The following is a 22,362-nucleotide window of genomic DNA, read 5'->3' as shown; positions in this document are numbered from 1 at the left end:
TGAGTCTCCGCCACGGCAGTCCGCCTGCCACCCGCCGCTCTGGACGTCTCCTGACACACAGGAGGAGCACGTTGGCGATTCAGGTGGGTTGGGACGATCTGGGGTCACACGAGCTTGCACAGAAGTGGGACAGGGAGGAAATGGAGGTTGTGATGCGCCTCGACTCACCAGGTGAAGGACGCTTTAGTGTTGAAGACGAGTGTGAGAACAGAGACTGAGGAAAGGCGTGGCTCTTGGTGTTCCTGAGCACATGAGGTTCTGCTTCCAAAGGAACTGAACCCCAGAGTCGGACTGGTGTGAGGGCGTGCAGGAGCAGTGACAGCATCGTGCTCCATGTCGCCGTGGGGCCTGAGAGCCTAAGGAATTTTCTTGTTCACCCGAATTTCACGGCAAATACTCATTTGCCACGGCTGACACGTGAGTTCAGCGTGGGGCCCCGTCAAGGCCACATGAAAGGAAAGGGTTCAGGCCCTGCGTGGGGAAGCTTCCAGTCGAGTCGAGCAGAAACGAAACGTTTTCATTGACTTTGTCTTTGAGGGTGGTTTCTCTGGGGGTCAAGTAGGAGAGGTACATTCTGGAGAGGCAAGCATCCTTCTCGGTGCACATGCAACCCTGGGTGCCACAGGGAGTATCGCCGTAGCGTGGATTGCGGTGTCCGTGGGGGCCAGGACTTTGTGTGTGGTCTTCCTTCCGGAGGGCCCTGGGAGAGACTTCCCGAAAGTCTCTCCGGTGAGTCACGCAAGACCACCTCCACGGCCTTGCCTGAGGGTGCCGTCCTGCGGGTGGGTCCACGGGAGAGCGTGTAGAACATGCAGGAGGGAGAGGTCCCACCTCCCAGGTGAGGACCGTGTCCGACCTGGTGGGCATGACGCCCCCTCGTGCCCGCTGGGGGAGGAAGGTTCATGAAGGAGTCGTTGTGTCTGTGGGAATGACTCTCCTTTTCCCATTGACTCAGCAAGTCCAGAAACCCATCTTCAAGCAAGGCTGACTTGACCCTTCAAGGAGATGGGGCAGATGGCGGGTGGGCACACCCAGCACGTACCTTCCAGACCCTTGAAAGCCCCAAACGGGAAGAGGCAACGGAGAGCAGCCATGGCGCCCAGGGTTCCCAGGCTAGAGGACGAGGATCCTCGGGTAAGTGGAGCCCTGGAGGCGTGGTGAACCAGTGGGCGGGTTGGAGGGGCTGGGTCGGGTGGGGGTGGGGGAGCCATGCCTCTGAAGCCGGGGATCGCACATGACGAGGGAATGAAGACTCTGTGTCCGGAAGTCGGTCGTCCTTTCCTAGCCCACGGTGGCCTGCCTTGGCATCTCAGCAGCCTGCCCGTTGGGATAAGCTCCCTCGGCCGTAGGGTCGCGTCCAGCCTGGTGTTTGTCCCCATCGTGGCGTGGGGCTCATTCTACGCGGCCTGAGACCTGCAATCCCAACTCCCGGTCCGTCCCTCACAGAGGCTTGGGTAGAATCCTAGGCACTTCCATCTCCTGGCACCTCCCGAGCCGTCCACGATGTGCCCTGTCCCACACCAGTCCTCCGCTCCCCGAGTGTGTCCTTGTCATGTCCTTTGCAGTTGGCCTGTGATTGGTGCTGATTCACTGAGCACCCCACCCCTCCTTGGTCCGCAGCTCAAGTGTAAGGACTGCGGAGCCTTTGGGCACAACGCATCCAGCACCAGGTGCCCCATGAAGCGCTGGGACGGGTGCCTGGCCCCCCAGGCCTTTGTCCCCAGGAAGCCGAAGGAGAATGTGGAACCACCCCAGCAGCAGGACCAGCACAAGCCCGGGCCCTTCAACCAGGCTGCGAGGGACATGGAAGAGGGACAAAGGTGAGGATGCGGCCGGCTCCGGCCTGCCCGTGGGCTGGCAGCTCAGGTCGCTGAGTCTCTGTACCCGGACACTGGGTGCTGTGTCGTCTTCACACACACACACACACACACACAGGGGTGGGGGAGGCAGAGAAAGGAGCTCCCCGCCCCCCAGGGGACCTCACGAGCCTATTGTGCTGCTCTGGGGGAGTCCCTGAGGCTGTGTGTCCTGGGGTAGGGAGACAGGGGGAGGCGGCAAATGACAGGCAGTGGCGCACACGGCTCTCGACACGAGGACGTCTTGGGCCAACCTGGACGGCTCGCTGGAGTGGGAGCCAGGGGGGCAGATGAAGAAAGGAGATCTTGCCCAAGCCCCATCACTCGCTCCCCAGGTGAACACACGAAATGCCGCTCCTTCACCTTCCCGTTCTTGGTCGTGCAGGCGAGAAGCCCAGCAGAGGAAGGCGCTGCTGCAGAGATTCCCCAGGATAGCCCCTGGAAGGCAGCAGCGAGCCTGGAGGGACTCCACAGAATCCTGCGACTATGTGAGGGTGAGTGTCCCCCGTCCCTGCTCTCGTTCTCTCCTGGGGACGGGGATGTGACGGGCTTGCCGGCCCTCCTGGCTGAGGAAGGGGGTCCGCCCCGATTGTCAACATGGGGATTTCCGTGCGGGTCCTTTCCAGCCACGTTTGCCGGGTGTCCATGATCCGGCAGGATTCCTTGCATGTGTGCTAACCGGGTGCCGGCTGGGCGTGCCAACATAATTTCGGGACGCTGTGCCCACACCTAGGCCTCTTGGGAGGCACAGGCATCTTTCCCTGGTGACACATAGACCCGCCCCATTGGCCATCCAAACTCAGTAGCCCCCACCGCGAACCTCCACCTGCAGGACGCCTGTACTTTCCCTAGAAGCCTGAATGGACGTGCTTGTCCACTTCGGGAGGCAGGCACGATGCACAACCTTTCTGGTCCGTCGCTCCCATGGAATCAAAGCATCAAGGGGCTACTGCCCAGTGTTTCTTCCCGATCGACGCTGAGCTGGAGGCCCTTGTCCTCTGTCAGTACAATCCTTTCCCGTGTCTCGCGGTTGCTTGCGTTTCTGTCGGTTTCTTTGCTGTGCTTGTCGTGCATGTGTCCTTGGTGGGGAGGAAGGACTAATGGCCGTTGTCTGTGTGTTGTGTGTTCCCACAGCATCCGCACAGGCCGATGCCCGTGTACAGCACCAAGAGGGTGTCCGTGCTGGAGCCGCACGTCCCGGCTGAGCCTCCTAGCGGGACGCCTGACACGACACAGCTGTCCCCGTCGGCTGCTCCTCTCGGGAGACCTGCGGCGAGCACCTTCCCGCCTGCTGGCCGACAGGATGCCCAGCAAGTGGGGACCCCTGCCCGGCCTGCCCCGCCTGCCCCGGCACACCAACGCTCTGCCCGGGATCCAGGCCTCGGTGTCCAGCTGAGACAACACCGGCCCCGATGTGCCTCCCTCGAAGCTTCCAGGGCCGTCTCCAAGGCGTGTGGCATTGGCCACGCCCAGGCACCAGCCAAGCGTCCTGAGGGGAGCCCTGATCCTCCTCCAACCCGTTTGGCTGCGAGTCCCCAGCCCCACATCCAGACACCAGGCACGAGATGGGCCCCGCTCCCCGACGACACGTGCCAGAACCCCCGAAAGAAACCACGTTGCAGCCCCTTCCAGCCACCCCACAAGAGCACAGGGAGCACCCATGTGGGGCTGCGCCAGAGTCTGTGTCGTCCAGCAAGGACAAGTGCATGTGGTCCCACGGGGGCAGCCCAACTGACCAGGAAGACACCTGCCTCGGTGCAAAGCAGGGGCCTCCAGCCTCCACGCCCCCAACCTCACCTGGACACTCTCCAGGCGTGCCCCTGGCCTCTGTGTCCGCCCTGTCCGCAGGCACCCGGCCAGCCCCTGCGAATGGTCTTCAGCCGCCTGGACAAAGGCGGCTGGAGCTCCAGGTTCATAGCAGCTCCCTGTCTGCCACCTCCCGAGAGGCCAGTCCCCCCTGGCCAGGGTCCACCCATCACACACCAGTCTGAGGGAGGCTGTGTGCCTGTCTCCCTGAGCATCCTCCACGATGACCTGCAGCTTTCCTCGTCCTCGGAGGAGAGCGACCGGGAGTGAGACACCTCATGTCCTCGGACACTCGTCCTCTGGCCCTTGTGACCCCGAGCAGGTGACTGCGGAGTGGAGGCCAAGGCAGGGCCGTGACCTAGTTTTGCTAAAGCAGCAATTCCCCCAAAGACCTGCAAGGACAAAAACTTGCGTCCACACTGTGTTTGGTGTCCTGCTTGGGGCGGGGAGTGGGTTGAGCGCCCACGTGCAGACGCTCATGGCGCACTTTTCCTTTATGCATCTACACCTTCTGGTTCACCGGCTCCGTCTCAATCAACAAGGTCTCGTTTCTTCCGTTTCAATAGATTCTATGAGAAATTCCCCGCCAGGAGAGCAAGAGGTCGTCCACTCGAATGTCAACTTAAGGATCTGCGAAATGAATGTGTATCGGGTTTGCGAATGTCTGAATTTGGGGACACCGGAGGAATGATTCCAGTCTGGGCTGGGCAAGTGGAGGCAATCTTTTGTTTTAGAATAGTTCACTGATATCGTTTTTCTGCAGATCATATCGGGGACTATTTTACATGCTGTCTGCACTTTTGTTTTTCCCTGGTAGTGCAACGTTGTGTGTAGTGTTACCACAGCTAATAAAATTTGCTCAGAGACGACCGAATGTGCATGGTTTTCTTTTTTGTGTGTACACTGTAGTTTCCCGTCACATAGAGTAGAATCCTGCATTTGTTCCCAAGTGCACTGGGGACTTGGATCCTCACCTAGTGGAGAACAACTAAGGATTCAGAAGCAGCAAAGAAACACGGGTTAACCTCTCTTCTCCTTTCAAGATAAAGTCTCTCCAAGTGTCCTGGGAACAAGACAATGCTAGAGGTGAATTCGAAACCGATGAGGGTCGGGATGCCTGAGTGGCTCAGTCAGAGAAGTGTCTGACCTGGAGGCGGCTCACGTCATGATCTCAGGGTTGGGGAGACTGAACTTTGAGTTTCCCTCCCTCCTCGGGATCACCTCTCTCCTTTTCTCTCTAACCTTCCCCCACATTCTCTCTCCCTCCCTCCCTCCCTCCCTCCCTCCCTCCCTCTCTCTCTCTGTCTGTCTCTCTCTCTGTCTGTCGACATAAAAACCCATGAACTGAAAGAACATGTGCATGGGAAATCAATCAGCGTTAGGGGCTGCTGTCCGCATGTCTCTCAAAGGCATTTTCATTCACAAGTCACGTCAAGGAGGGTGGCATAGAAGAGATACAAAGGAAAGGATGAGAAAGACATTCCACAGATAGATACTAGAGAGGGGAAGGAGACACGAGAGTTAGGAGATAGACACGTAGAATGATGAGCGATTGATGAGAGAGGACAGAGAATTAGGTGGTCAAAGGTTCTTTGGAAGCAATTCTGCAGGCCTCTTTGCCCACGTGGCAGGTGGCCGGGGCTGAGGCTAGAGAAGCAAGGGGGTGTTCGTGGAGTCTGAAGACCGGCAGGCTCCAGACCCAGGGAGAATGGCCTTGTTGGGGCCAGGCCCTCAGACAGGAGCAGGTGTCTCGTCTTGGGACAGGGGTCAGCTTTATGCTGCAGGAAGGTGTGGAATGGACTGGCTCAAGTCACTACGTTAAATAGGGCAACTTGCTTTGCTCAGACCAGTCACGTGAGAGTTCCTACCATCTAACACCGTCCAGTGAAAACACAACCGGTTTTCTAGGACGAGATGACAACCAAAGGGAGAGATGATTCCTTGCAGAAACAGGTCCAAACTTGGCGCCTGCCAACGGATATTTGAAGAACAGGGAAAGGTGTGCTTGTGCCCTGGCCTCGCTCGCCCCCCTCCTCTGCCCACTCTCTGGTAGATTCTCCTTGGGGTGTGGTCCTGAGAGTGGCTGGCGCCAGGCTGGCCCGGTGGAGCAAAGGCCTGGACGTGAGGCCGGGCCAACCGAGGGCGGAGAGCATTGGGATGAGGTGTGGGCATGGGTGTGGCAGGGGTAAGGATGCTGCGGGTAAAGGTGGGGCCGTGGTCCGGTCCCATGCAGTGAGGCCAGGCAGAGGCTGAAGGAAACGGTGGGTGGGGCTGGAGGGCACCAGGCAGGGAGAGGGCCGTGTCTTCAGGCTGTGGTCACAAGAGTCTGAAGACTCCTTTTGTGCATCCCATTGGGTGTCCTCCTTGACCTCTTGCCCCTTTCCTTCCCCTCACATGAGTGTGTTTGGCACTGAGACACCTCACGTGCTCGCAGCCTTTTCCTCCTAGTTGGTGACCCTGAGGAGGTGACTGTTTAATTGAGGATCCTCTCTCCCTCTCTCTCTGTCTCTCCCTGGCTTGTCCACATGAGCGCTCTCTCTCGCTCTCTGTCTCTCTCTGTCTCTCCGTCTCTCTCTCTCTGTCTCTCTCTCTAAATAAATCAATTAAAATGTTAAAAGTGAAAAGCAAACAAACAGTAGAGAAGAAAGCACATTTTCAGTAGACCTGGTCAGTTCTGAAATCTGGTCTAGAGATACTGACACATTAAAGCCACAGTTTCCTCGAGGGGACATTGTTCCTTGCATGTCTAAATTCCCATTTCAAACCGTCTATAAATGTCACAAATCCACAACAAACATGTCCTGAACCACGGGAACCTGTACCTACCTTGCTATGTGATTTGCTAGGAATACCAGTGACACTTTGGCAAATGATGGGTTTAGGATTTGTTCTCCTATTGGGAAGGGAGCTACAAAATGAAGAAAGCATTTACAAAGCCCGCAACCAGGCCAAGGATATTTCTTGGGACAATTTCTCGGCCACCCCTTGGTAGACAGACGTGTTTCAAAGGACCTTCGTGATAGTTGTATACACAGATCCTATGGAGACAGTTCAGGAGTTTTAGAATCAAATCCATGGACAGTCATCATTCCAGAATAATTTGCTGGTGTCCCATGCGTTCTGGCTGACGGAGAGGAGGTGCTCCTACATGATACCAGAGCTCAATTGGTAAAACGATTTCCATAGCCTAACAAATTCATGGCCGTCATTCCTTGACACTTTGTGTTATCTAAAAGCAAAGTGGATACTCAAAAAAGGATTTCCTCTAGGTTGGAAATGCTCAAGTCCGTCTGTCCAGAGAGGGAGCGATGGAAATGAGGGAGGTGGAGAAAGTGGTGAAACGTGTGTGTGTGTGTGTGTGTGTGTGCCTCTTGAGGAGGGAGGGGCAGGAGGAAGGCTGGGCTGAGTGGTCTGTCTGCAGAAGAGTGGCCACACCCTAAGACCCTTCATCCAACTCCAGCTGGCGGCTGATTGGATGACGTGGTCCTAGTCAGGTGGGTGGGGCGAGCTTTACGAGGGCTGAGGAGAGGGCCACAGCCATCATTCTGAGACTGGCCTCCTGAGAGAAGCATCGCTCTGCAACGTGAGGCTCCACGTTTCAGGAGACATGGAGACGCCCTCTTCCCACTGCCCAGAGGAGTCTCAGATCCATGTCTTTCCAAACCTCAAACCTTGCGGGTCAAATACGGGTGGTGCTGAAGGCCACGGAGGACCCACTCTGCCTGAGAAGCCGTCACCGTCATCGCACACACCCTGCGACCTGCCGAACGGTTGGGCTCCCGCGTCAATAGGTCTGCCCCCCGCAAAGAAACCCGTGAGTTGGAGGAGACCTTCTGTGGTTGGGGCCGGCCTGCAGAACCTGGGGAACACGTGCTATGCGAATGCGGCGCTGCAGTGTCTGACGTACACACCACCCCTCGCCGGCTACATGCTGTCCCAGGAGCACTCCCGAAGCTGTGGGAGGCAGCCATTCTGCGTGCTGTGTGCTCTGCAGGCTCACGTGACCCGGGCCCTCTGCCGTCCGGGAGATGTGATCCGGCCTCCGCCCAAACTGCTCGCTGCCTTCCACACACACAGGCAGGAGGATGCCCATGAGTTTCTGATGTTCACTCTGGATGCTATGCAGCAAGCGTGTTTGCGTGAGGACAAGCCTTCAGAGCCTCAGGCTCAGGACGCCACCCTCATCCGGCAAATCTTTGGCGGGTACTGGAGGTCTCAAATCCAGTGTCTCCACTGCCAGGGTGTCTCCAGCACTTTGGACCCTTACCTGGACATTAGCCTGGATATCAGGGCGGCTCAGAGTGTGAGCCAAGCTTTGCAACACTTGGTGAAGCCCGAACAGTTGGACGGTGAAAATGCCTATCGTTGTAGTACCTGTCTCGACAAGGTACCTGCTTCCAAGACGTTGACTTTGCACACTTGCTCCAAGGTCCTGATGCTGGTATTGAAACGATTCTGCCATTTCACGGGCAGCAAACTGGCTAAGGAAGTGCAATATCCTGAGCGCCTTGACATGCGACGATACGTGTCTGGGCAGAACGGGGGGTCGCTGACTTATGTGCTCTATGCCGTGCTGGTGCACGCGGGCTGGAATTGTCACAGCGGACATTACTTCTGTTACATCAAAGCTGGGAACGGCCAGTGGTACAAAATGGATGATGCGAAGGTGACGGCCAGTGATGCGACGTCTGCCCTGAGCCAACATGCCTATGTCCTCTTTTACATCCAGAAGAGTGAATTGGAAAGAGACCGTGGGAGTGAGCCAGGTGCTGGGGAATCCACATCCCTCCAGGCTGACCACGCAGGCACGGCTGCGGCCCAAGGGGGGCCCGAAACCGACCCCGACATCGAGGTGCCACAATTGGAGGATCACGTGGAAGAGACACCACCGCCAGCAATCACGTTAGACCAGTGGAGATTCCTCCAAGAAAGCCACCGTCCCAAGTCTGAATTCAACCTCAGGAAATTAGAATTTGCCCTTCCCCCCGACGCAGTCCTAATTCACCAGTCCAAATACAGAGACGAGATGGGAAAGGATCACCGTGAACCAAACATCTACCGGCTCAACAGTTCAGCCAGGGACATCCCACCTCAGAGGGCAACGGCCAGTAACCAAGTCCCTTGTCTCCCCGGCAGAGCCAGAGCTACCAAGAGGAAGAACAAGAAGGGACAGAGGTCTCAGGAAGCAGTGCAGGGATCCCACTACAGGCTTTGAGATACATGCCTGCCCACGTGCACACTCACCCGCCCTCACTCACTACTCACTCACTCACAGTCCCTTGTAGGCCATATTTTGTGTGTTGTAGGTGGGTGTGATCCAGACATGTGGAGGGACCATGAATCTGGCTGGATTCATGGGCTATGGCGTTCCAGTGGACCTGGAGAATCCTGAGCTTTAAGGCTGGCTGTCTGTAATGAGGTTATTGGAGAGGTGTGGATTATGCTGGGGACTCGCAAGGTTTCTCCCCTCCATCAGCACCGAGGATCATCGGGCACTCTCAGAGCCTGAAAGGGTCAGAGGGAGTGGCCAATGAGGCATGAAGGTGGAAACAAGGCAGAGCCCCGGGAGTCCCTGTGAAAATGCCTGGGACTCACGGTCCCATCATCCCATTCCCTACTCTCTGTGTATCGGTAAAGTCCATGTGCCCAAACATGTGCGTGTGGGGACTCTCGGTGATATCCAAACATGCGCCGGCAGGGGAAGGAGTTTGAAACAATCTCAGTGCTTCCACACGGAGAAGTGGCAAATGACCAGGAAACGGGAAGAACTCTAGCTCTACGTGGGAGCAGACAGCCTTTTCAGGAATGTTTTGTGTCAGAAGGAGAGGAGCAGAAGGAAACACGAATTCATAACTGTGCAAAGTGTTTCCTTGTATACATAATCTATTTTGTAAAGTCTCCACATGTTCATGTGAACATTGGCTAATTGCCTGGAAATGGCAAAGAGCAAATAAATGCTTATTTCTCAGGAGACGGGTGGGTGGAGCCATCCTGGCCCATGTTCATTAGATTCGGTTCCCTTAACAATCCCCCTCCCATGAGGCTGCAGAGCAAATGGGGGAAAGGAACCTTCTCCCACCTCTTATTGCTCAGCCACCAAGCAGCTCTACCTTGTTCCGCAGAGTTGACCACCATCCCCCCATCGGACAATCTCCTCCACAAGGGAGGAGGCTCAGGGATTTCTGGTCAGTTGCATTGCAATCTTGGTCCTCGGTTGTACACCTCAGAAAAACAGTCTCAAGTGGACACTGAGGCAACAATGTGGTATTTCAGGTCAGGGTATGGATGGATGCTCTAAGTCACAACTGTATTTCATTTCTCAGGAGCGAGAGACTCACTAAATACATTGTTGAATGGGAATTAGTGCATCATCCTTCAATTCCCCCCAGGGGAGGGGGGCCATATAGGAGATCTCTGGTCGTTTGCCAATGGCACTGACAGGATAAAGCCTGTTGTTGCTGCTGCTGCTGTTGTTGTTGTTGTTGTTGTTGTTGTTGTTTCCAGTCTGCATTAAACATACATACCACACTTAGTGGGAACTAACGTCAGCATGTGAATTTTGTACAGGAAATCTTATTGAATTCTGGATGTTCAAATATCAGAGCCGATAGAGGAAAAATACTTTTTCTTCATCTACTTTTAAAATTTATTGGTCTGTTGTTTTCATGTTTTAAACATGAAATAAAACGTTTAAATAAACAGAGAGAGACACACACACAAAAACAGAGACAGAGTGTGAGCATGGGAGGGGCAGAGAGAGAGAAACACAGAATCCAAAGCAGCTCCAGGCTCTGAGCTGTCAGCACAGAGCCCAACGTGGAGCTCAACCCCACGAACCATGAGATCCTGACCTGAGCTGAGGTTGGACACTCAACCGACTGAGGCACCCATTCCCCCCTCCATTTTCCAAATTGAAATCAAATTTAGTTAACATTGAGTGCAGTCTTGGTTTCAGGGGTGGAATTTAGGGCTTCGTCACTTACATGAAACACCCACTGCCAACCCCCACAGGGGCCCTCCATAACGCCCGTTGCCAAGGGAGCCCACCCACTCCTCCCCTCTAGCAACCCTCACTTTCTTCTCTACACTTAAGGGTTCTCCTGGGGCACGTGGGTGTCTCAGCCGGTGTGGACTCTGATTCCGTCAGCTCATGATCTAAGGGTTTGAGACTTCAAGCCCCGTGTCCGGCGCTGTGATGACAGCTCAGAGCCTGGAGCCTGCTCTGGATTCTGGGTGCACGCCTCTCTCTGACACTCCCCTCGTCATGCTCTGTATCTCTGTCTCTGTCTCTGTCTCTGTGTCTCTCTCTCTCTCTCTCTAAGATAAAGAGAAAACAAAATTTTTTGAAGAGTCTCCTATGGCTTGCACCCGCTGTGATTTTATCTTATTTTATTTATTCTTCGCTTGCCCTAGGTTCTTCTATTTTGTTTTCTATTCCACAGATGAGTGATGACATGGCACGTTCTCAGTCAAAGAGTTCAACAGGGCTAGCTGGATGTTAGATCTCAAAAGACAGGCACACGTGAAATCTATCTTTCCTGTGGATTTGATTCTAAAGTGGGCAGAATCGTGGGTAAAACGCAAACAGTGTATGTGCAACTGAGCCACGAAGGGAAAAGCCACAGAAAATAACCATGCTAGGTCATCCTGTAGAAATTTTGGGATCCAACTTTCTCTTCCTGGATTCAAACCTGAATATCACACGCACACACACACACACACACGGACAATATTTGATCTGGATCTCAAGACGGCCTCCATAAGCATCCAGTCAGCTCCCCAGATGACTAGGACCAGCTCTTCCTGGGTGGCCGTGTGTCACGTGTTCCACCCACACATGATGAAGTCCACACCTCTGGCTCTGTAATCCGTGGGGGAGGTCACAAGAGGGAGTCTTGCACACTGCTCTCTGTCCAGCAGGGGGCGCCGCTGGCCAGCACGGGCATTGCCTAGACTTCCAGGAGGACCTGGCATTGGGCACTTGCTCAGGCTGGCAGGTCGGAGTCTCCATGCCTTGCACTGCAGCCTGAGCATTTCGTGGGGCATAAAGGCGACCATGAACATTTACAGAAGGTCTGGTGGGTCTAGGATTCCCTCCTTGTGACTTCACTTTGGCCGTGCTGGACCCTGGACTCTGAGCTAAAATAGACAACCTTGAGCTGCTCGGGCCACTGGTGACGATATATTTTCCAGGCATTCCAGGGACTTTTCTTTCAAAATATAAATCCAGTGAAGTCAAGACATTCAATTTTAAAAACTGTTGACAATTAGCAAAGAAGATTGCATATGGAAAACCAGGAGGTGGCCTCACGCGCGGTGATGTGGGAGCAATCATGGCAATGGGAACAGCGTTATTTGGTCTCGCCAAATCCAGCCAGCCTAATCTGGATTTCTCACGGAAAGCTTAATTCAGAGAAGTCACCCTGCAATTCCTAAGGGTACTGGTGACGATACAGAAAAGGCAGTGTGGGGGGAGGGGCCAAGGTGGCAGAAGAGCATGGAAGTGTTCTTTGCGTCTTGCATCCATAACATGCAGCCACATCAACACAAAACCATCCTGCACGCCTCGAAAACTGATCTGAGGATTCACGCAACGGGTTGCCCAACCTGAACCACAGAACTCAGTGGGGACGAGGCGCAGAGAGGTGACCTGGGGAAGAGAGAAGCCACAGAGGGCAGGGAGCTGTTTTTGCCTGCAGAGAGAGGACGGAGACAGGGGCAGAATATGGGGAAAGCAATCCCCTCGCCCTCCCCTCCCCCCGCCAAAAGCAGCTGGGGAGAAAGTGGAAATGTGGCAAGAGCCACAGGCACTGAACCAAAAAGGGAGGAAGGAGAAAGGAGCGGGTTTCAATTCCATGAAGACTGTACAAACAGGGGGAGGGCAGAGTGCGAAACTCCGCATCTGATACCTGGCGGTGCTCTGGTCGGAAGGGCGAATCCCGAGAGCAGAGTGAAGACTGGAGGGGTGGAGGAGGGGTGTCTCGAACCACACGGAGAAAGGCGGTTCCCCTGCTGCGAGGACACGAGGTAGTCTGTGTGGCCACCCCAGCCGACCCCAGAGGTCCCAGCAGACCCCGGAGAACAGCCACATTCGCTGGTGCTGGAACAAGGTCGTTAAGGGGGAAGCCCGCTACCAGAAGTGTGTGGTGATTTTCCATAATCCTCGAAACGCTGCTGCTACACCAGCGCGTGAACGTTTTCGGGCGCAGGCTGGCACCCAGCCTCAGTCTCTGGGCATCGGCGGCGGCACGGTGTTGCCGATGTTCCCGGGTGCGGCCGGCACCCGGCCACTGCTCGCTGAGACCCTGACGCAGAGGACCTGAGCAGGTCTCAGCCGCGGGCCCTCAGAAGTGAGGGGTCGGGAAACACAGCCGCCTGGGAGGTAAATCCCACGAGGAAGGTGCCGCCTGGCAACCTGACGGCTGGGCCACGGACAGTGTAAAAGCGGCGAGTGGACAGAAGCCGGAGAGAAAGGACGGGGGTAGGATGGCTGGTCGCAGACAGCCGAGTTCAGATACTACAGACTGGGCACCTGAGTGACGCCAAGGGCTCCGCTCCCGCGCATGCGCATCTGCACCTCCAAGCGCCCCGGCAATCCGCACTTGTAGGCTAGCTGCGCCATCTAGTGGAGAACAGAGCCGTGACACTTAGCACCGCCCAACTGGGCCAACCTGGCTCTTCAGGAACCCAAGTCTCTCCGCCTTCTGAGTGTATGGACTACAAAGTGCTTCATCCTTTGACTTCTAGGGGACAACAATGTAACTTCACTCGTATTTCAGTCTGTTCGCGGGTCCATCTCTTTTCTTGTCTTTTTCATTTCTTTTCTTTTTCATGAAGACAGAAAGAGAAAAAATATGTGGTTATTTTCCAGGGTTTAAAATAATTTCCTTGAGGTTTTTTCGACTATATTCGTTTAATTTTTTGTCAATGTGTCAAATTCCATTTGAATTCCATCATTTCAGTTTATCCTATTTCACTGTGTTCTTTTTTCCAAATTTTCATACGGTTTCCTTTTTTTATGTTCTTTCCCTTCTTCCTCTAATCTAGCAAGCCCATTTCAACAACCAGACCACAACTCACCCAGGATCTAGCATCATTTGTGTGATTCGTGTGTGTGTGTTGTTTCTTATTTTTTAGTTTTGAATTCTTTTATCTTATTCATTCCTTTCCTTCGGTCAAAAGGACGAAGCAACGGAATTCACCCCAACAGAACGAGCAGGAAGAAAGGACAGCCAGGCCCTTAACCAACACAGATAGAAACAAGCAAGATGTTTGAACCAGAATTTAGAATCACGATCATAAGAATACCAGCTGGGGTCGAAAGTAGATGAGAATGCCTTTCTGTGGGGATAAACGAAGGCAAAGCTAGCCAGGATGAAATAAACAATGCTACAAGCGAGCTGCGATCTGGAACAGATGCCACAGCGGCAAGGATGATAAGGCTGAGCAGGAAACCAGCGATAGAGGGGACAAAGCAATGGAGAATAACGAAGCAGAAGGAAAGAGGGAGACTAAAGCAAAAGAGCAGGGTTTAAGAATTCGGGAACTCAGCGACTCATTGAAAAGGAATAACATCACAATCATAGGGGTCCCAGAAGACGAGGAGAGAGAAAAGGGGGTAGAAGGGTTATGTGAGCACATCACAGCAGAAAACTTTCCTAACCTGGGAAAGACACACAAAATCCAGGAAGCACAGAAGACTCCCATTAGATTCGACAACGTCCAACCATCAACAAGGCAGAGCCTAGTGGAGTTCACAAAATACTCAGGCAAGGAAAGAATCATGAAAGCAGCAAGGGAAACAAAAGTCCTTCCCCTACAAGGGACGACTGACCACATTTGCAGCAGACCTATCCACAGAAACCTGGCAGCCCAGAAATGAGTGGCAGGCTATATTCATTGCACTGAGTCCTCAAAGTATGCGGCCAAAACTTATTTGTCCAGCAAAGCTGTCATTCCAAATAGAAGTAGAGATGGAAAGTGTCCCAAGCAAAAATGAAAGGAGTTCCTGACCACTCCACCAGCCCTGCAAGACATTTGAAGGCGGACTCTCCCAGGGGACAAAAGACATAAAAGAAAAAAACAGACCACAGGCAGAAAACACTGGCAAGGATCAGCGAACACCACCAGCAACTCCAACTCTACAAGCAACACAATGGCAATAACTTCATACCTTTCAGTACTCACTCCAAACGTCAATGGACTCAATGCTCCAATCAAAACACATAGGGTAACAGAATGGGTGAGAAAAGAAGATCGTCCATATGCTGCTTACAAGGGACCCACTTGGGACCTAAAGACGCCTTCAGATTGAAAGCAAGGGGATGGAAAACCATCTCTCATGCTCATGGTTGGCAAAAGAAAGCAGGAGTAGCCATACTGATATCGGACAATCTAGACTTTAAAATAAAGACTCTAACGAGACACGTAGAAGGGCGTTATATCATAATTATTGGGTCTGTCCACCAAGAAGACCTCACGATTGTAAACATTTGTGCACCAAATGTGGTGCGCCCAAATAGATACATCAATGCATCACAAACATAAAGAAACTCACTGAGAATGATACCATACTAGGAGGGAACGTCAACACCCCACTTACAGCAACGGACAGCTCACCTAAACCCACAATCAACAAGGAAGCAATGGTTTTGAATGACACACTGGACCAGATGGACTTGACAGATATAGTCAGAACATTTCATCCTAAAGCAGGCAAATATACATTCTTCTCCAGTGCACACGGAACATTCTCCACAATAGACCACATACTGGGACACAAATCAGCCCTCAACAAGGACAAAAAGATCGACACCATATCGTGCATATTCTCAGAACACAATGCTATGAAACTCGAAATCACGACAAGAAACAATGTGGAAATGTAACAAATACTTGGAGACTAAAGAACACCCTACTTAAGAGTGAATGGGCTAACCAAGAAGTTAAAGAGGAAATTAAACAGTCCATGGAAGCAAAGGAGAACGGTAACACCACAGGCCAAAACCTCTGGGACGCAGCAAAGGGGGTCATTCGAGGGAAGTATATAGCAATCCAGGCCTTCTGAAAGAAAGAAGAAACGGCTCAGAGACACAACCTAACCGTTCACCTTAAAGTGTTGGAAAAAGAACAGCAAAGAAAACCCCAAACCAGCAGAGACAGGATATAATGCAGATTAGAGCAGAAATCAATGCTATGGAAACCAAAAAAAAAAAACAAAAACAAAACAAAACAAAACACAAAAACAAACACAAGTACAAAAAGAAAAAAAAAACAAAACCAACGACACTAGAATGGATCAGTGAAACCAGAGCTGATTCGTTGAAAGAATTCACAAAATTGATAAATCCCTAGCCAGTTTGCTCAAAAAGAAAAAGGAAAGGACCCAAAGAAAGGCAATCAAGAATGAAAGAGGAGAGATCACAACCAACACAGCAGAAATACAAACAATACTACGAGCATATTGTGAGCAATTATACACCAATAAAATGGGCAATCTGGGAGAAATGGACAAATCCCAAGAAACATATAAACTACCAAAACTGAAACAGGAAGAAAGAAAATTTGAACAGACCAAAAGAAGTAAAGAAAATGAATTAGTAATCAAAAATCTCCCCCTCCCCCCACCCCCCACGAAAAGAAAAATACAGAGTCCAGGGCCAGACGGCTTTCCAGGGGAATTCTCCCAAACATTTAGAGAAGAGTTCACATCCATTCTCTTGAAGCTGCTCCAAAAGAGATAAACGGAAGGAACACTTCCAAGCTCTTTCTACGAAGCCAGTATTTCCTTGATTCCAAACCCAGACAGAGACCCCATGACAAAGGAGAACGATGGACCCATTTCCCTGAGGAACATGGATGCAAAACTGCTCAACAAGTTGTCAGCCGATCGGATCCAACAGGAATATATCCAAAAAATGATTCGCCACGACCAGGTGGGATCTATACCTGGGATGCAGATCTGGTTCGATATGCACAAAACAATCAATGTGATTCATCACACGCATCTAAGAAAAGAAAGGACAAGAACCACACGATCCTCTCGATCAATGCGGAGAAAGCATGGGACAAAATACAACATCCTATCTTGATACAAACCCTCAAGAAAGTAGGGCTAGAAGGACCATATAAGTCATATACGAAAGACCCAACGCGAATATCATCCCCCATGGGGAAAACCTGAGAGCTTTCCCCCTAAGGACAGGGACAAGACAGGGAGGTCCACTCTTGCCACTGTTATTCACCATCGCATTGGAAGCCTTAGCCTCAGCCATCAGACAACACAAAGAACTCAAAGGCCTCCAAATTGGCCGGGAGAGGTCAAACGTTCCCTCTTGGTGGACGACATGATACTCCATATGGAAAACCCAAAAGATTCCACCACAAACTGCTAGAACTGATCCATGAATTCAGCAAAGGTGCAGGATGTGAAATCAATGCACAGAAACGGGCTGCATTCCGATACACCAATGATGAAGCAACAGGAAGAAAAATCAAGCATCGGTCCCATTGACAATTGCACCCAAAATCATAAAATACCTAGGAATAAATCTAACCAAAGAGATGAAAAACCTATACACTGAAAACTACATGAAATTTTAGAAGACAGAAAACATAATGGAAAAAGATTCCACGCTCCTGGTTGGGAGGAACAAATATGGGTAAAATGTCAGTACCACCCAAAGCAATCTACATACTCCAAGCAACACCTATCCAAAGAACACCAGCACTCCTCGCAGAGCTGGAACACACAATCCTAGAATTTGGATGGGCCCAGAAAAGACCCTGAAGAGCCAAAGCACTGTTGAAAAAGAAAGGAAAGCTCGATGCATCACAATCGCAGTCGTCAAGCTGTAATTACACAGCTGTCATCATCAAGACAGTATGGTACTGGCACAAAAACGGACACTCAGCTCAAGAGAACAGAAATGGACCCACAAATGGATGGCCAACTACTCCTTGACAAAGCAGGAAAGAATATCCAATGGAATAAAGACAGTCTCTTCAACAAGCGGTGCTGGGAAAACTGGACAGCGACATGCAGAAAAAGGAACCCGCACCACTTTCTGACACCGTACACATAAAGAAACTCAAAAGGGAGGAACGTCCTAAGTGTAAGACGGGAAGCCATCAAAACCCTCGAGGAGAAAGCAGGGAAAAGCCTCTGTGATCTGGGCCACAGCAACTTCTTACTCAACGCGTCTCCGGAGGCAAGGGAAACAAAAGGAAACACGACCTATTGAGAACTCATCCAAAGAAAACTCTCCTGCGCCGTGAAGGAAACAGATCAGCTACACTAACACATCAGCTCAATCATCAATGGTAGAAGATATTTGCGAACGACACATCAGAGAAAGGCTCAGTAGACAAATCGATAAAGAACTGATCACACTCAACAGCCAAAACCCAACGAATCCAGCGAAGAATGGGCAAAAGTCATGAATAGACACTGCTCCAGGAAGACATCCAGATGGTCAACTGACACATGAAAAAATGCTCAACCTCACTCATCATCAGGGAAATCCATAGCAAGATCACAATGAGCTACCACTTCACACGTGTCATAATGGCTAACATTAACAAGTCAGGCAACAACCGATGTTGGCCAGGGTGCGGAGCAACAGGATCTCTTTTGCACTGCTGGTGGGAATGCAAACTGGCGCCGCCACTCTGGAAAACAGCATGGAGGTTCCTCAAAAAACTGAAAGCACAGCGACCCTACGAGCCAGCAATTGCACGACTAGGTATTTATCCAAGGGATATGGGTGCGCTGTTTCCAAGGGGCACCTGCACCCAAACACCCCCAAAAGCTTCTAGCAGCACTATCAACAATAGCCAAAGGATGGAAAGAGCCCGAATGTCCATAGATGCATGGAATGGAAAAAGAAGAGGTGGCACATATAGATACAATGGAACATTACGAGGCGATCGAAAGGAAAAACAGGGTGCCATTCGCAACGATGCGGCTACAAGGAGAGGGTATTCTCCTCAGCGAAATGAGTCAGAGAAAGACAACTATCACATGACTTCACTCATATGAAGGCTCTAAGGTGCAAAACAGATGAGCATCAGGGAAGGGAAGGAAAAACAATATAAAAACAGGGAGGGGTACAAAACCAAGCAGGGAGGGGGCCAACGGATATTTGAAGAAGAGGGAAAGGTGTGCTTGTGCCCTGGCCTCGCCCGCCCCCTCCCCCGCCCCCACTCTCTGGGGGCTTCTCCCTGGGGAGTGGTCCTGAGAGTGTCCGGCGCCAGGCTGGCCCCGTGGAGCCACGGCCTGGAAGCGAGGCCAAGCCAACGGAGGTTTGAGAGCATTGGGAAAGGGTGTGGGCATGGGTGTGGCAGGGGTAAGGATGCTGCGTGTAAGGGTGGGGCCGGGGTATGGTGCCATGGAGTGAGGAGGCCAGGCAGAGGCTGAAGGAAGCGGTGGACGGGGCTGGAGGGCCCCAGGTTGGGGGAGGGCCCTGCCTTGAGGGCAGTGGACAGAGGCCACAGGAGCAGCCTCCCGGAGAAGATAGGAAAGGCCAAAGAAAAGCGCACACGACGCCCAATACACGCCAGTGTTCAAGGAGGGAAACCATCCAGGGTGCCCACGGCACTGCCGACGCAGGCCCTCCACCTCGGCCAGTGGGGCCGCTAGCTTTTGCACTGCTGTGGGAGAAAGGCGCTCGCTTGCATGACACTCAGGAATGCCCCGCCGATGGGGTTGCACCTTGTCCCTTGGGTCTGGCCCTTCGGGATCCCAAAGACATCTCCCTGACACAGTGTCCGTGGCTGAGGCCAGCCAGGCCAGGCCAGGAGAAATGGTGGCAATCACACCAACATCCCCCAATGGGAGCAAAAGCGAAACAGAACGTCCGAGGTGATGGGCAACAACAAAGAGCCCCAAACGAGGGGCGTCGGACACAGGGAGCCCCCCCCCCCCGCGTCAACACAGGGACTTGTCAGGAACAGCGACTTGGGTCACGAGACCAAGTGCCAAGGCAGCTAGTTCCCAGGGGACACGGGACATAGGATCCCATTCCTCCGAAGGTCCCAGCAAGCGCAGTCACCGCCCTAGAGACAGAAAGGGGAACGGGGAGGGCAGGGCAGGGTGTGGAGTGAAGGGACACTGCAAATAGCTCATGGACACACCGCTCCCGTTGGGAAAGGGAGAAGCTTGGACACGGAGGACGCCGAAGGGGCCCCCAACCACAGGAACGTACGTGAGGCCAGGGGCCCCGCAAGCTTCCCTGGAGGCCCACGAGAAACACCAGTTTACGAATGAAACAGGCATGCACACACGAGTCTCTTTTTCCAAGGGTGAAGATGTGTTCTGAAACGTCTATCTCCACATGCATGCATACCAGTTACAACGGCAAGAAATCGCTAAACCTCCAGGATTCGTTCCTAGTGTGGAGACGTGAGGAGCACCAAGGTGATGGGCTGCCTGGGATTAAAGTGCCCGAGAGGTCACGTGACCTTGGGCGGGTCTAAGAGCCCGGGAAGGAAGGAAGTGTCCCTCACTGACCGTCCCTCGGGCACGCCGGACGGACGCTGAGTCTCCGCCACGGCAGTCCGCCTGCCACCCGCCGCTCTGGACGTCTCCTGACACACAGGAGGAGCACGTTGGCGATTCAGGTGGGTTGGGACGATCTGGGGTCACACGAGCTTGCACAGAAGTGGGACAGGGAGGAAATGGAGGTTGTGATGCGCCTCGACTCACCAGGTGAAGGACGCTTTAGTGTTGAAGACGAGTGTGAGAACAGAGACTGAGGAAAGGCGTGGCTCTCGGTGTTCCTGAGCACATGAGGTTCTGCTTCCAAAGGAACTGAACCCCAGAGTCGGACTGGTGTGAGGGCGTGCGGGAGCAGTGACAGCATCGTGCTCCATGTCGCCGTGGGGCCTGAGAGCCTAAGGAATTTTCTTGTTCACCCGAATTTCACGGCAAATACTCATTTGCCACGGCTGACACGTGAGTTCAGCGTGGGGCCCCGTCAAGGCCACATGAAAGGAAAGGGTTCAGGCCCTGCGTGGGGAAGCTTCCAGTCGAGTCGAGCAGAAACGAAACGTTTTCATTGACTTTGTCTTTGAGGGTGGTTTCTCTGGGGGTCAAGTAGGAGAGGTACATTCTGGAGAGGCAAGCATCCTTCTCGGTGCACATGCAACCCTGGGTGCCACAGGGAGTATCGCCGTAGCGTGGATTGCGGTGTCCGTGGGGGCCAGGACTTTGTGTGTGGTCTTCCTTCCGGAGGGCCCTGGGAGAGACTTCCCGAAAGTCTCTCCGGTGAGTCACGCAAGACCACCTCCACGGCCTTGCCTGAGGGTGCCGTCCTGCGGGTGGGTCCACGGGAGAGCGTGTAGAACATGCAGGAGGGAGAGGTCCCACCTCCCAGGTGAGGACCGTGTCCGACCTGGTGGGCATGACGCCCCCTCGTGCCCGCTGGGGGAGGAAGGTTCATGAAGGAGTCGTTGTGTCTGTGGGAATGACTCTCCTTTTCCCATTGACTCAGCAAGTCCAGAAACCCATCTTCAAGCAAGGCTGACTTGACCCTTCAAGGAGATGGGGCAGATGGCGGGTGGGCACACCCAGCACGTACCTTCCAGACCCTTGAAAGCCCCAAACGGGAAGAGGCAACGGAGAGCAGCCATGGCGCCCAGGGTTCCCAGGCTAGAGGACGAGGATCCTCGGGTAAGTGGAGCCCTGGAGGCGTGGTGAACCAGTGGGCGGGTTGGAGGGGCTGGGTCGGGTGGGGGTGGGGGAGCCATGCCTCTGAAGCCGGGGATCGCACATGACGAGGGAATGAAGACTCTGTGTCCGGAAGTCGGTCGTCCTTTCCTAGCCCACGGTGGCCTGCCTTGGCATCTCAGCAGCCTGCCCGTTGGGATAAGCTCCCTCGGCCGTAGGGTCGCGTCCAGCCTGGTGTTTGTCCCCATCGTGGCGTGGGGCTCATTCTACGCGGCCTGAGACCTGCAATCCCAACTCCCGGTCCGTCCCTCACAGAGGCTTGGGTAGAATCCTAGGCACTTCCATCTCCTGGCACCTCCCGAGCCGTCCACGATGTGCCCTGTCCCACACCAGTCCTCCGCTCCCCGAGTGTGTCCTTGTCATGTCCTTTGCAGTTGGCCTGTGATTGGTGCTGATTCACTGAGCACCCCACCCCTCCTTGGTCCGCAGCTCAAGTGTAAGGACTGCGGAGCCTTTGGGCACAACGCATCCAGCACCAGGTGCCCCATGAAGCGCTGGGACGGGTGCCTGGCCCCCCAGGCCTTTGTCCCCAGGAAGCCGAAGGAGAATGTGGAACCAGCCCAGCAGCAGGACCAGCACAAGCCCGGGCCCTTCAACCAGGCTGCGAGGGACATGGAAGAGGGACAAAGGTGAGGATGCGGCCGGCTCCGGCCTGCCCGTGGGCTGGCAGCTCAGGTCGCTGAGTCTCTGTACCCGGACACTGGGTGCTGTGTCGTCTTCACACACACACACACACACAGGGGTGGGGGAGGCAGAGAAAGGAGCTCCCCGCCCCCCAGGGGACCTCACGAGCCTATTGTGCTGCTCTGGGGGAGTCCCTGAGGCTGTGTGTCCTGGGGTAGGGAGACAGGGGGAGGCGGCAAATGACAGGCAGTGGCGCACACGGCTCTCGACACGAGGACGTCTTGGGCCAACCTGGACGGCTCGCTGGAGTGGGAGCCAGGGGGGCAGATGAAGAAAGGAGATCTTGCC

The 22,362-nt window shown here is 53.5% G+C and overlaps 2 protein-coding genes across 2 annotated transcripts; both read left to right on the top strand.

The window, feature by feature from the left end:
* Nucleotides 1–1,092: 1,092 nt before the first annotated feature.
* On the top strand, nt 1,093–3,932 carry LOC128776415 (putative protein FAM90A23). The gene is made up of 4 exons (XM_053900666.1): nt 1,093–1,134; nt 1,621–1,820; nt 2,242–2,350; nt 2,991–3,932. The coding sequence occupies exons 1-4, from the start codon at nt 1,093–1,095 to the stop codon at nt 3,930–3,932; spliced, it is 1,293 nt and encodes a 430-aa protein (XP_053756641.1).
* Nucleotides 3,933–7,233: 3,301 nt separating this feature from the next.
* Nucleotides 7,234–9,493, top strand: LOC109260752 (ubiquitin carboxyl-terminal hydrolase 17-like protein 6). The gene has a single exon (XM_053900784.1). The coding sequence runs from the start codon at nt 7,270–7,272 to the stop codon at nt 8,875–8,877; it is 1,608 nt and encodes a 535-aa protein (XP_053756759.1). The 5' UTR covers nt 7,234–7,269; the 3' UTR covers nt 8,878–9,493.
* Nucleotides 9,494–22,362: the final 12,869 nt, after the last annotated feature.

This window comes from Panthera pardus, unplaced genomic scaffold (genome assembly GCF_024362965.1).
Source record: "Panthera pardus isolate Hobbes unplaced genomic scaffold, ASM2436296v1 HiC_scaffold_13, whole genome shotgun sequence".
In the NCBI taxonomy this organism is placed as follows: Eukaryota; Metazoa; Chordata; class Mammalia; order Carnivora; family Felidae; genus Panthera; species Panthera pardus.
This window is presented reverse-complemented; position numbering and strand designations above follow the sequence as displayed.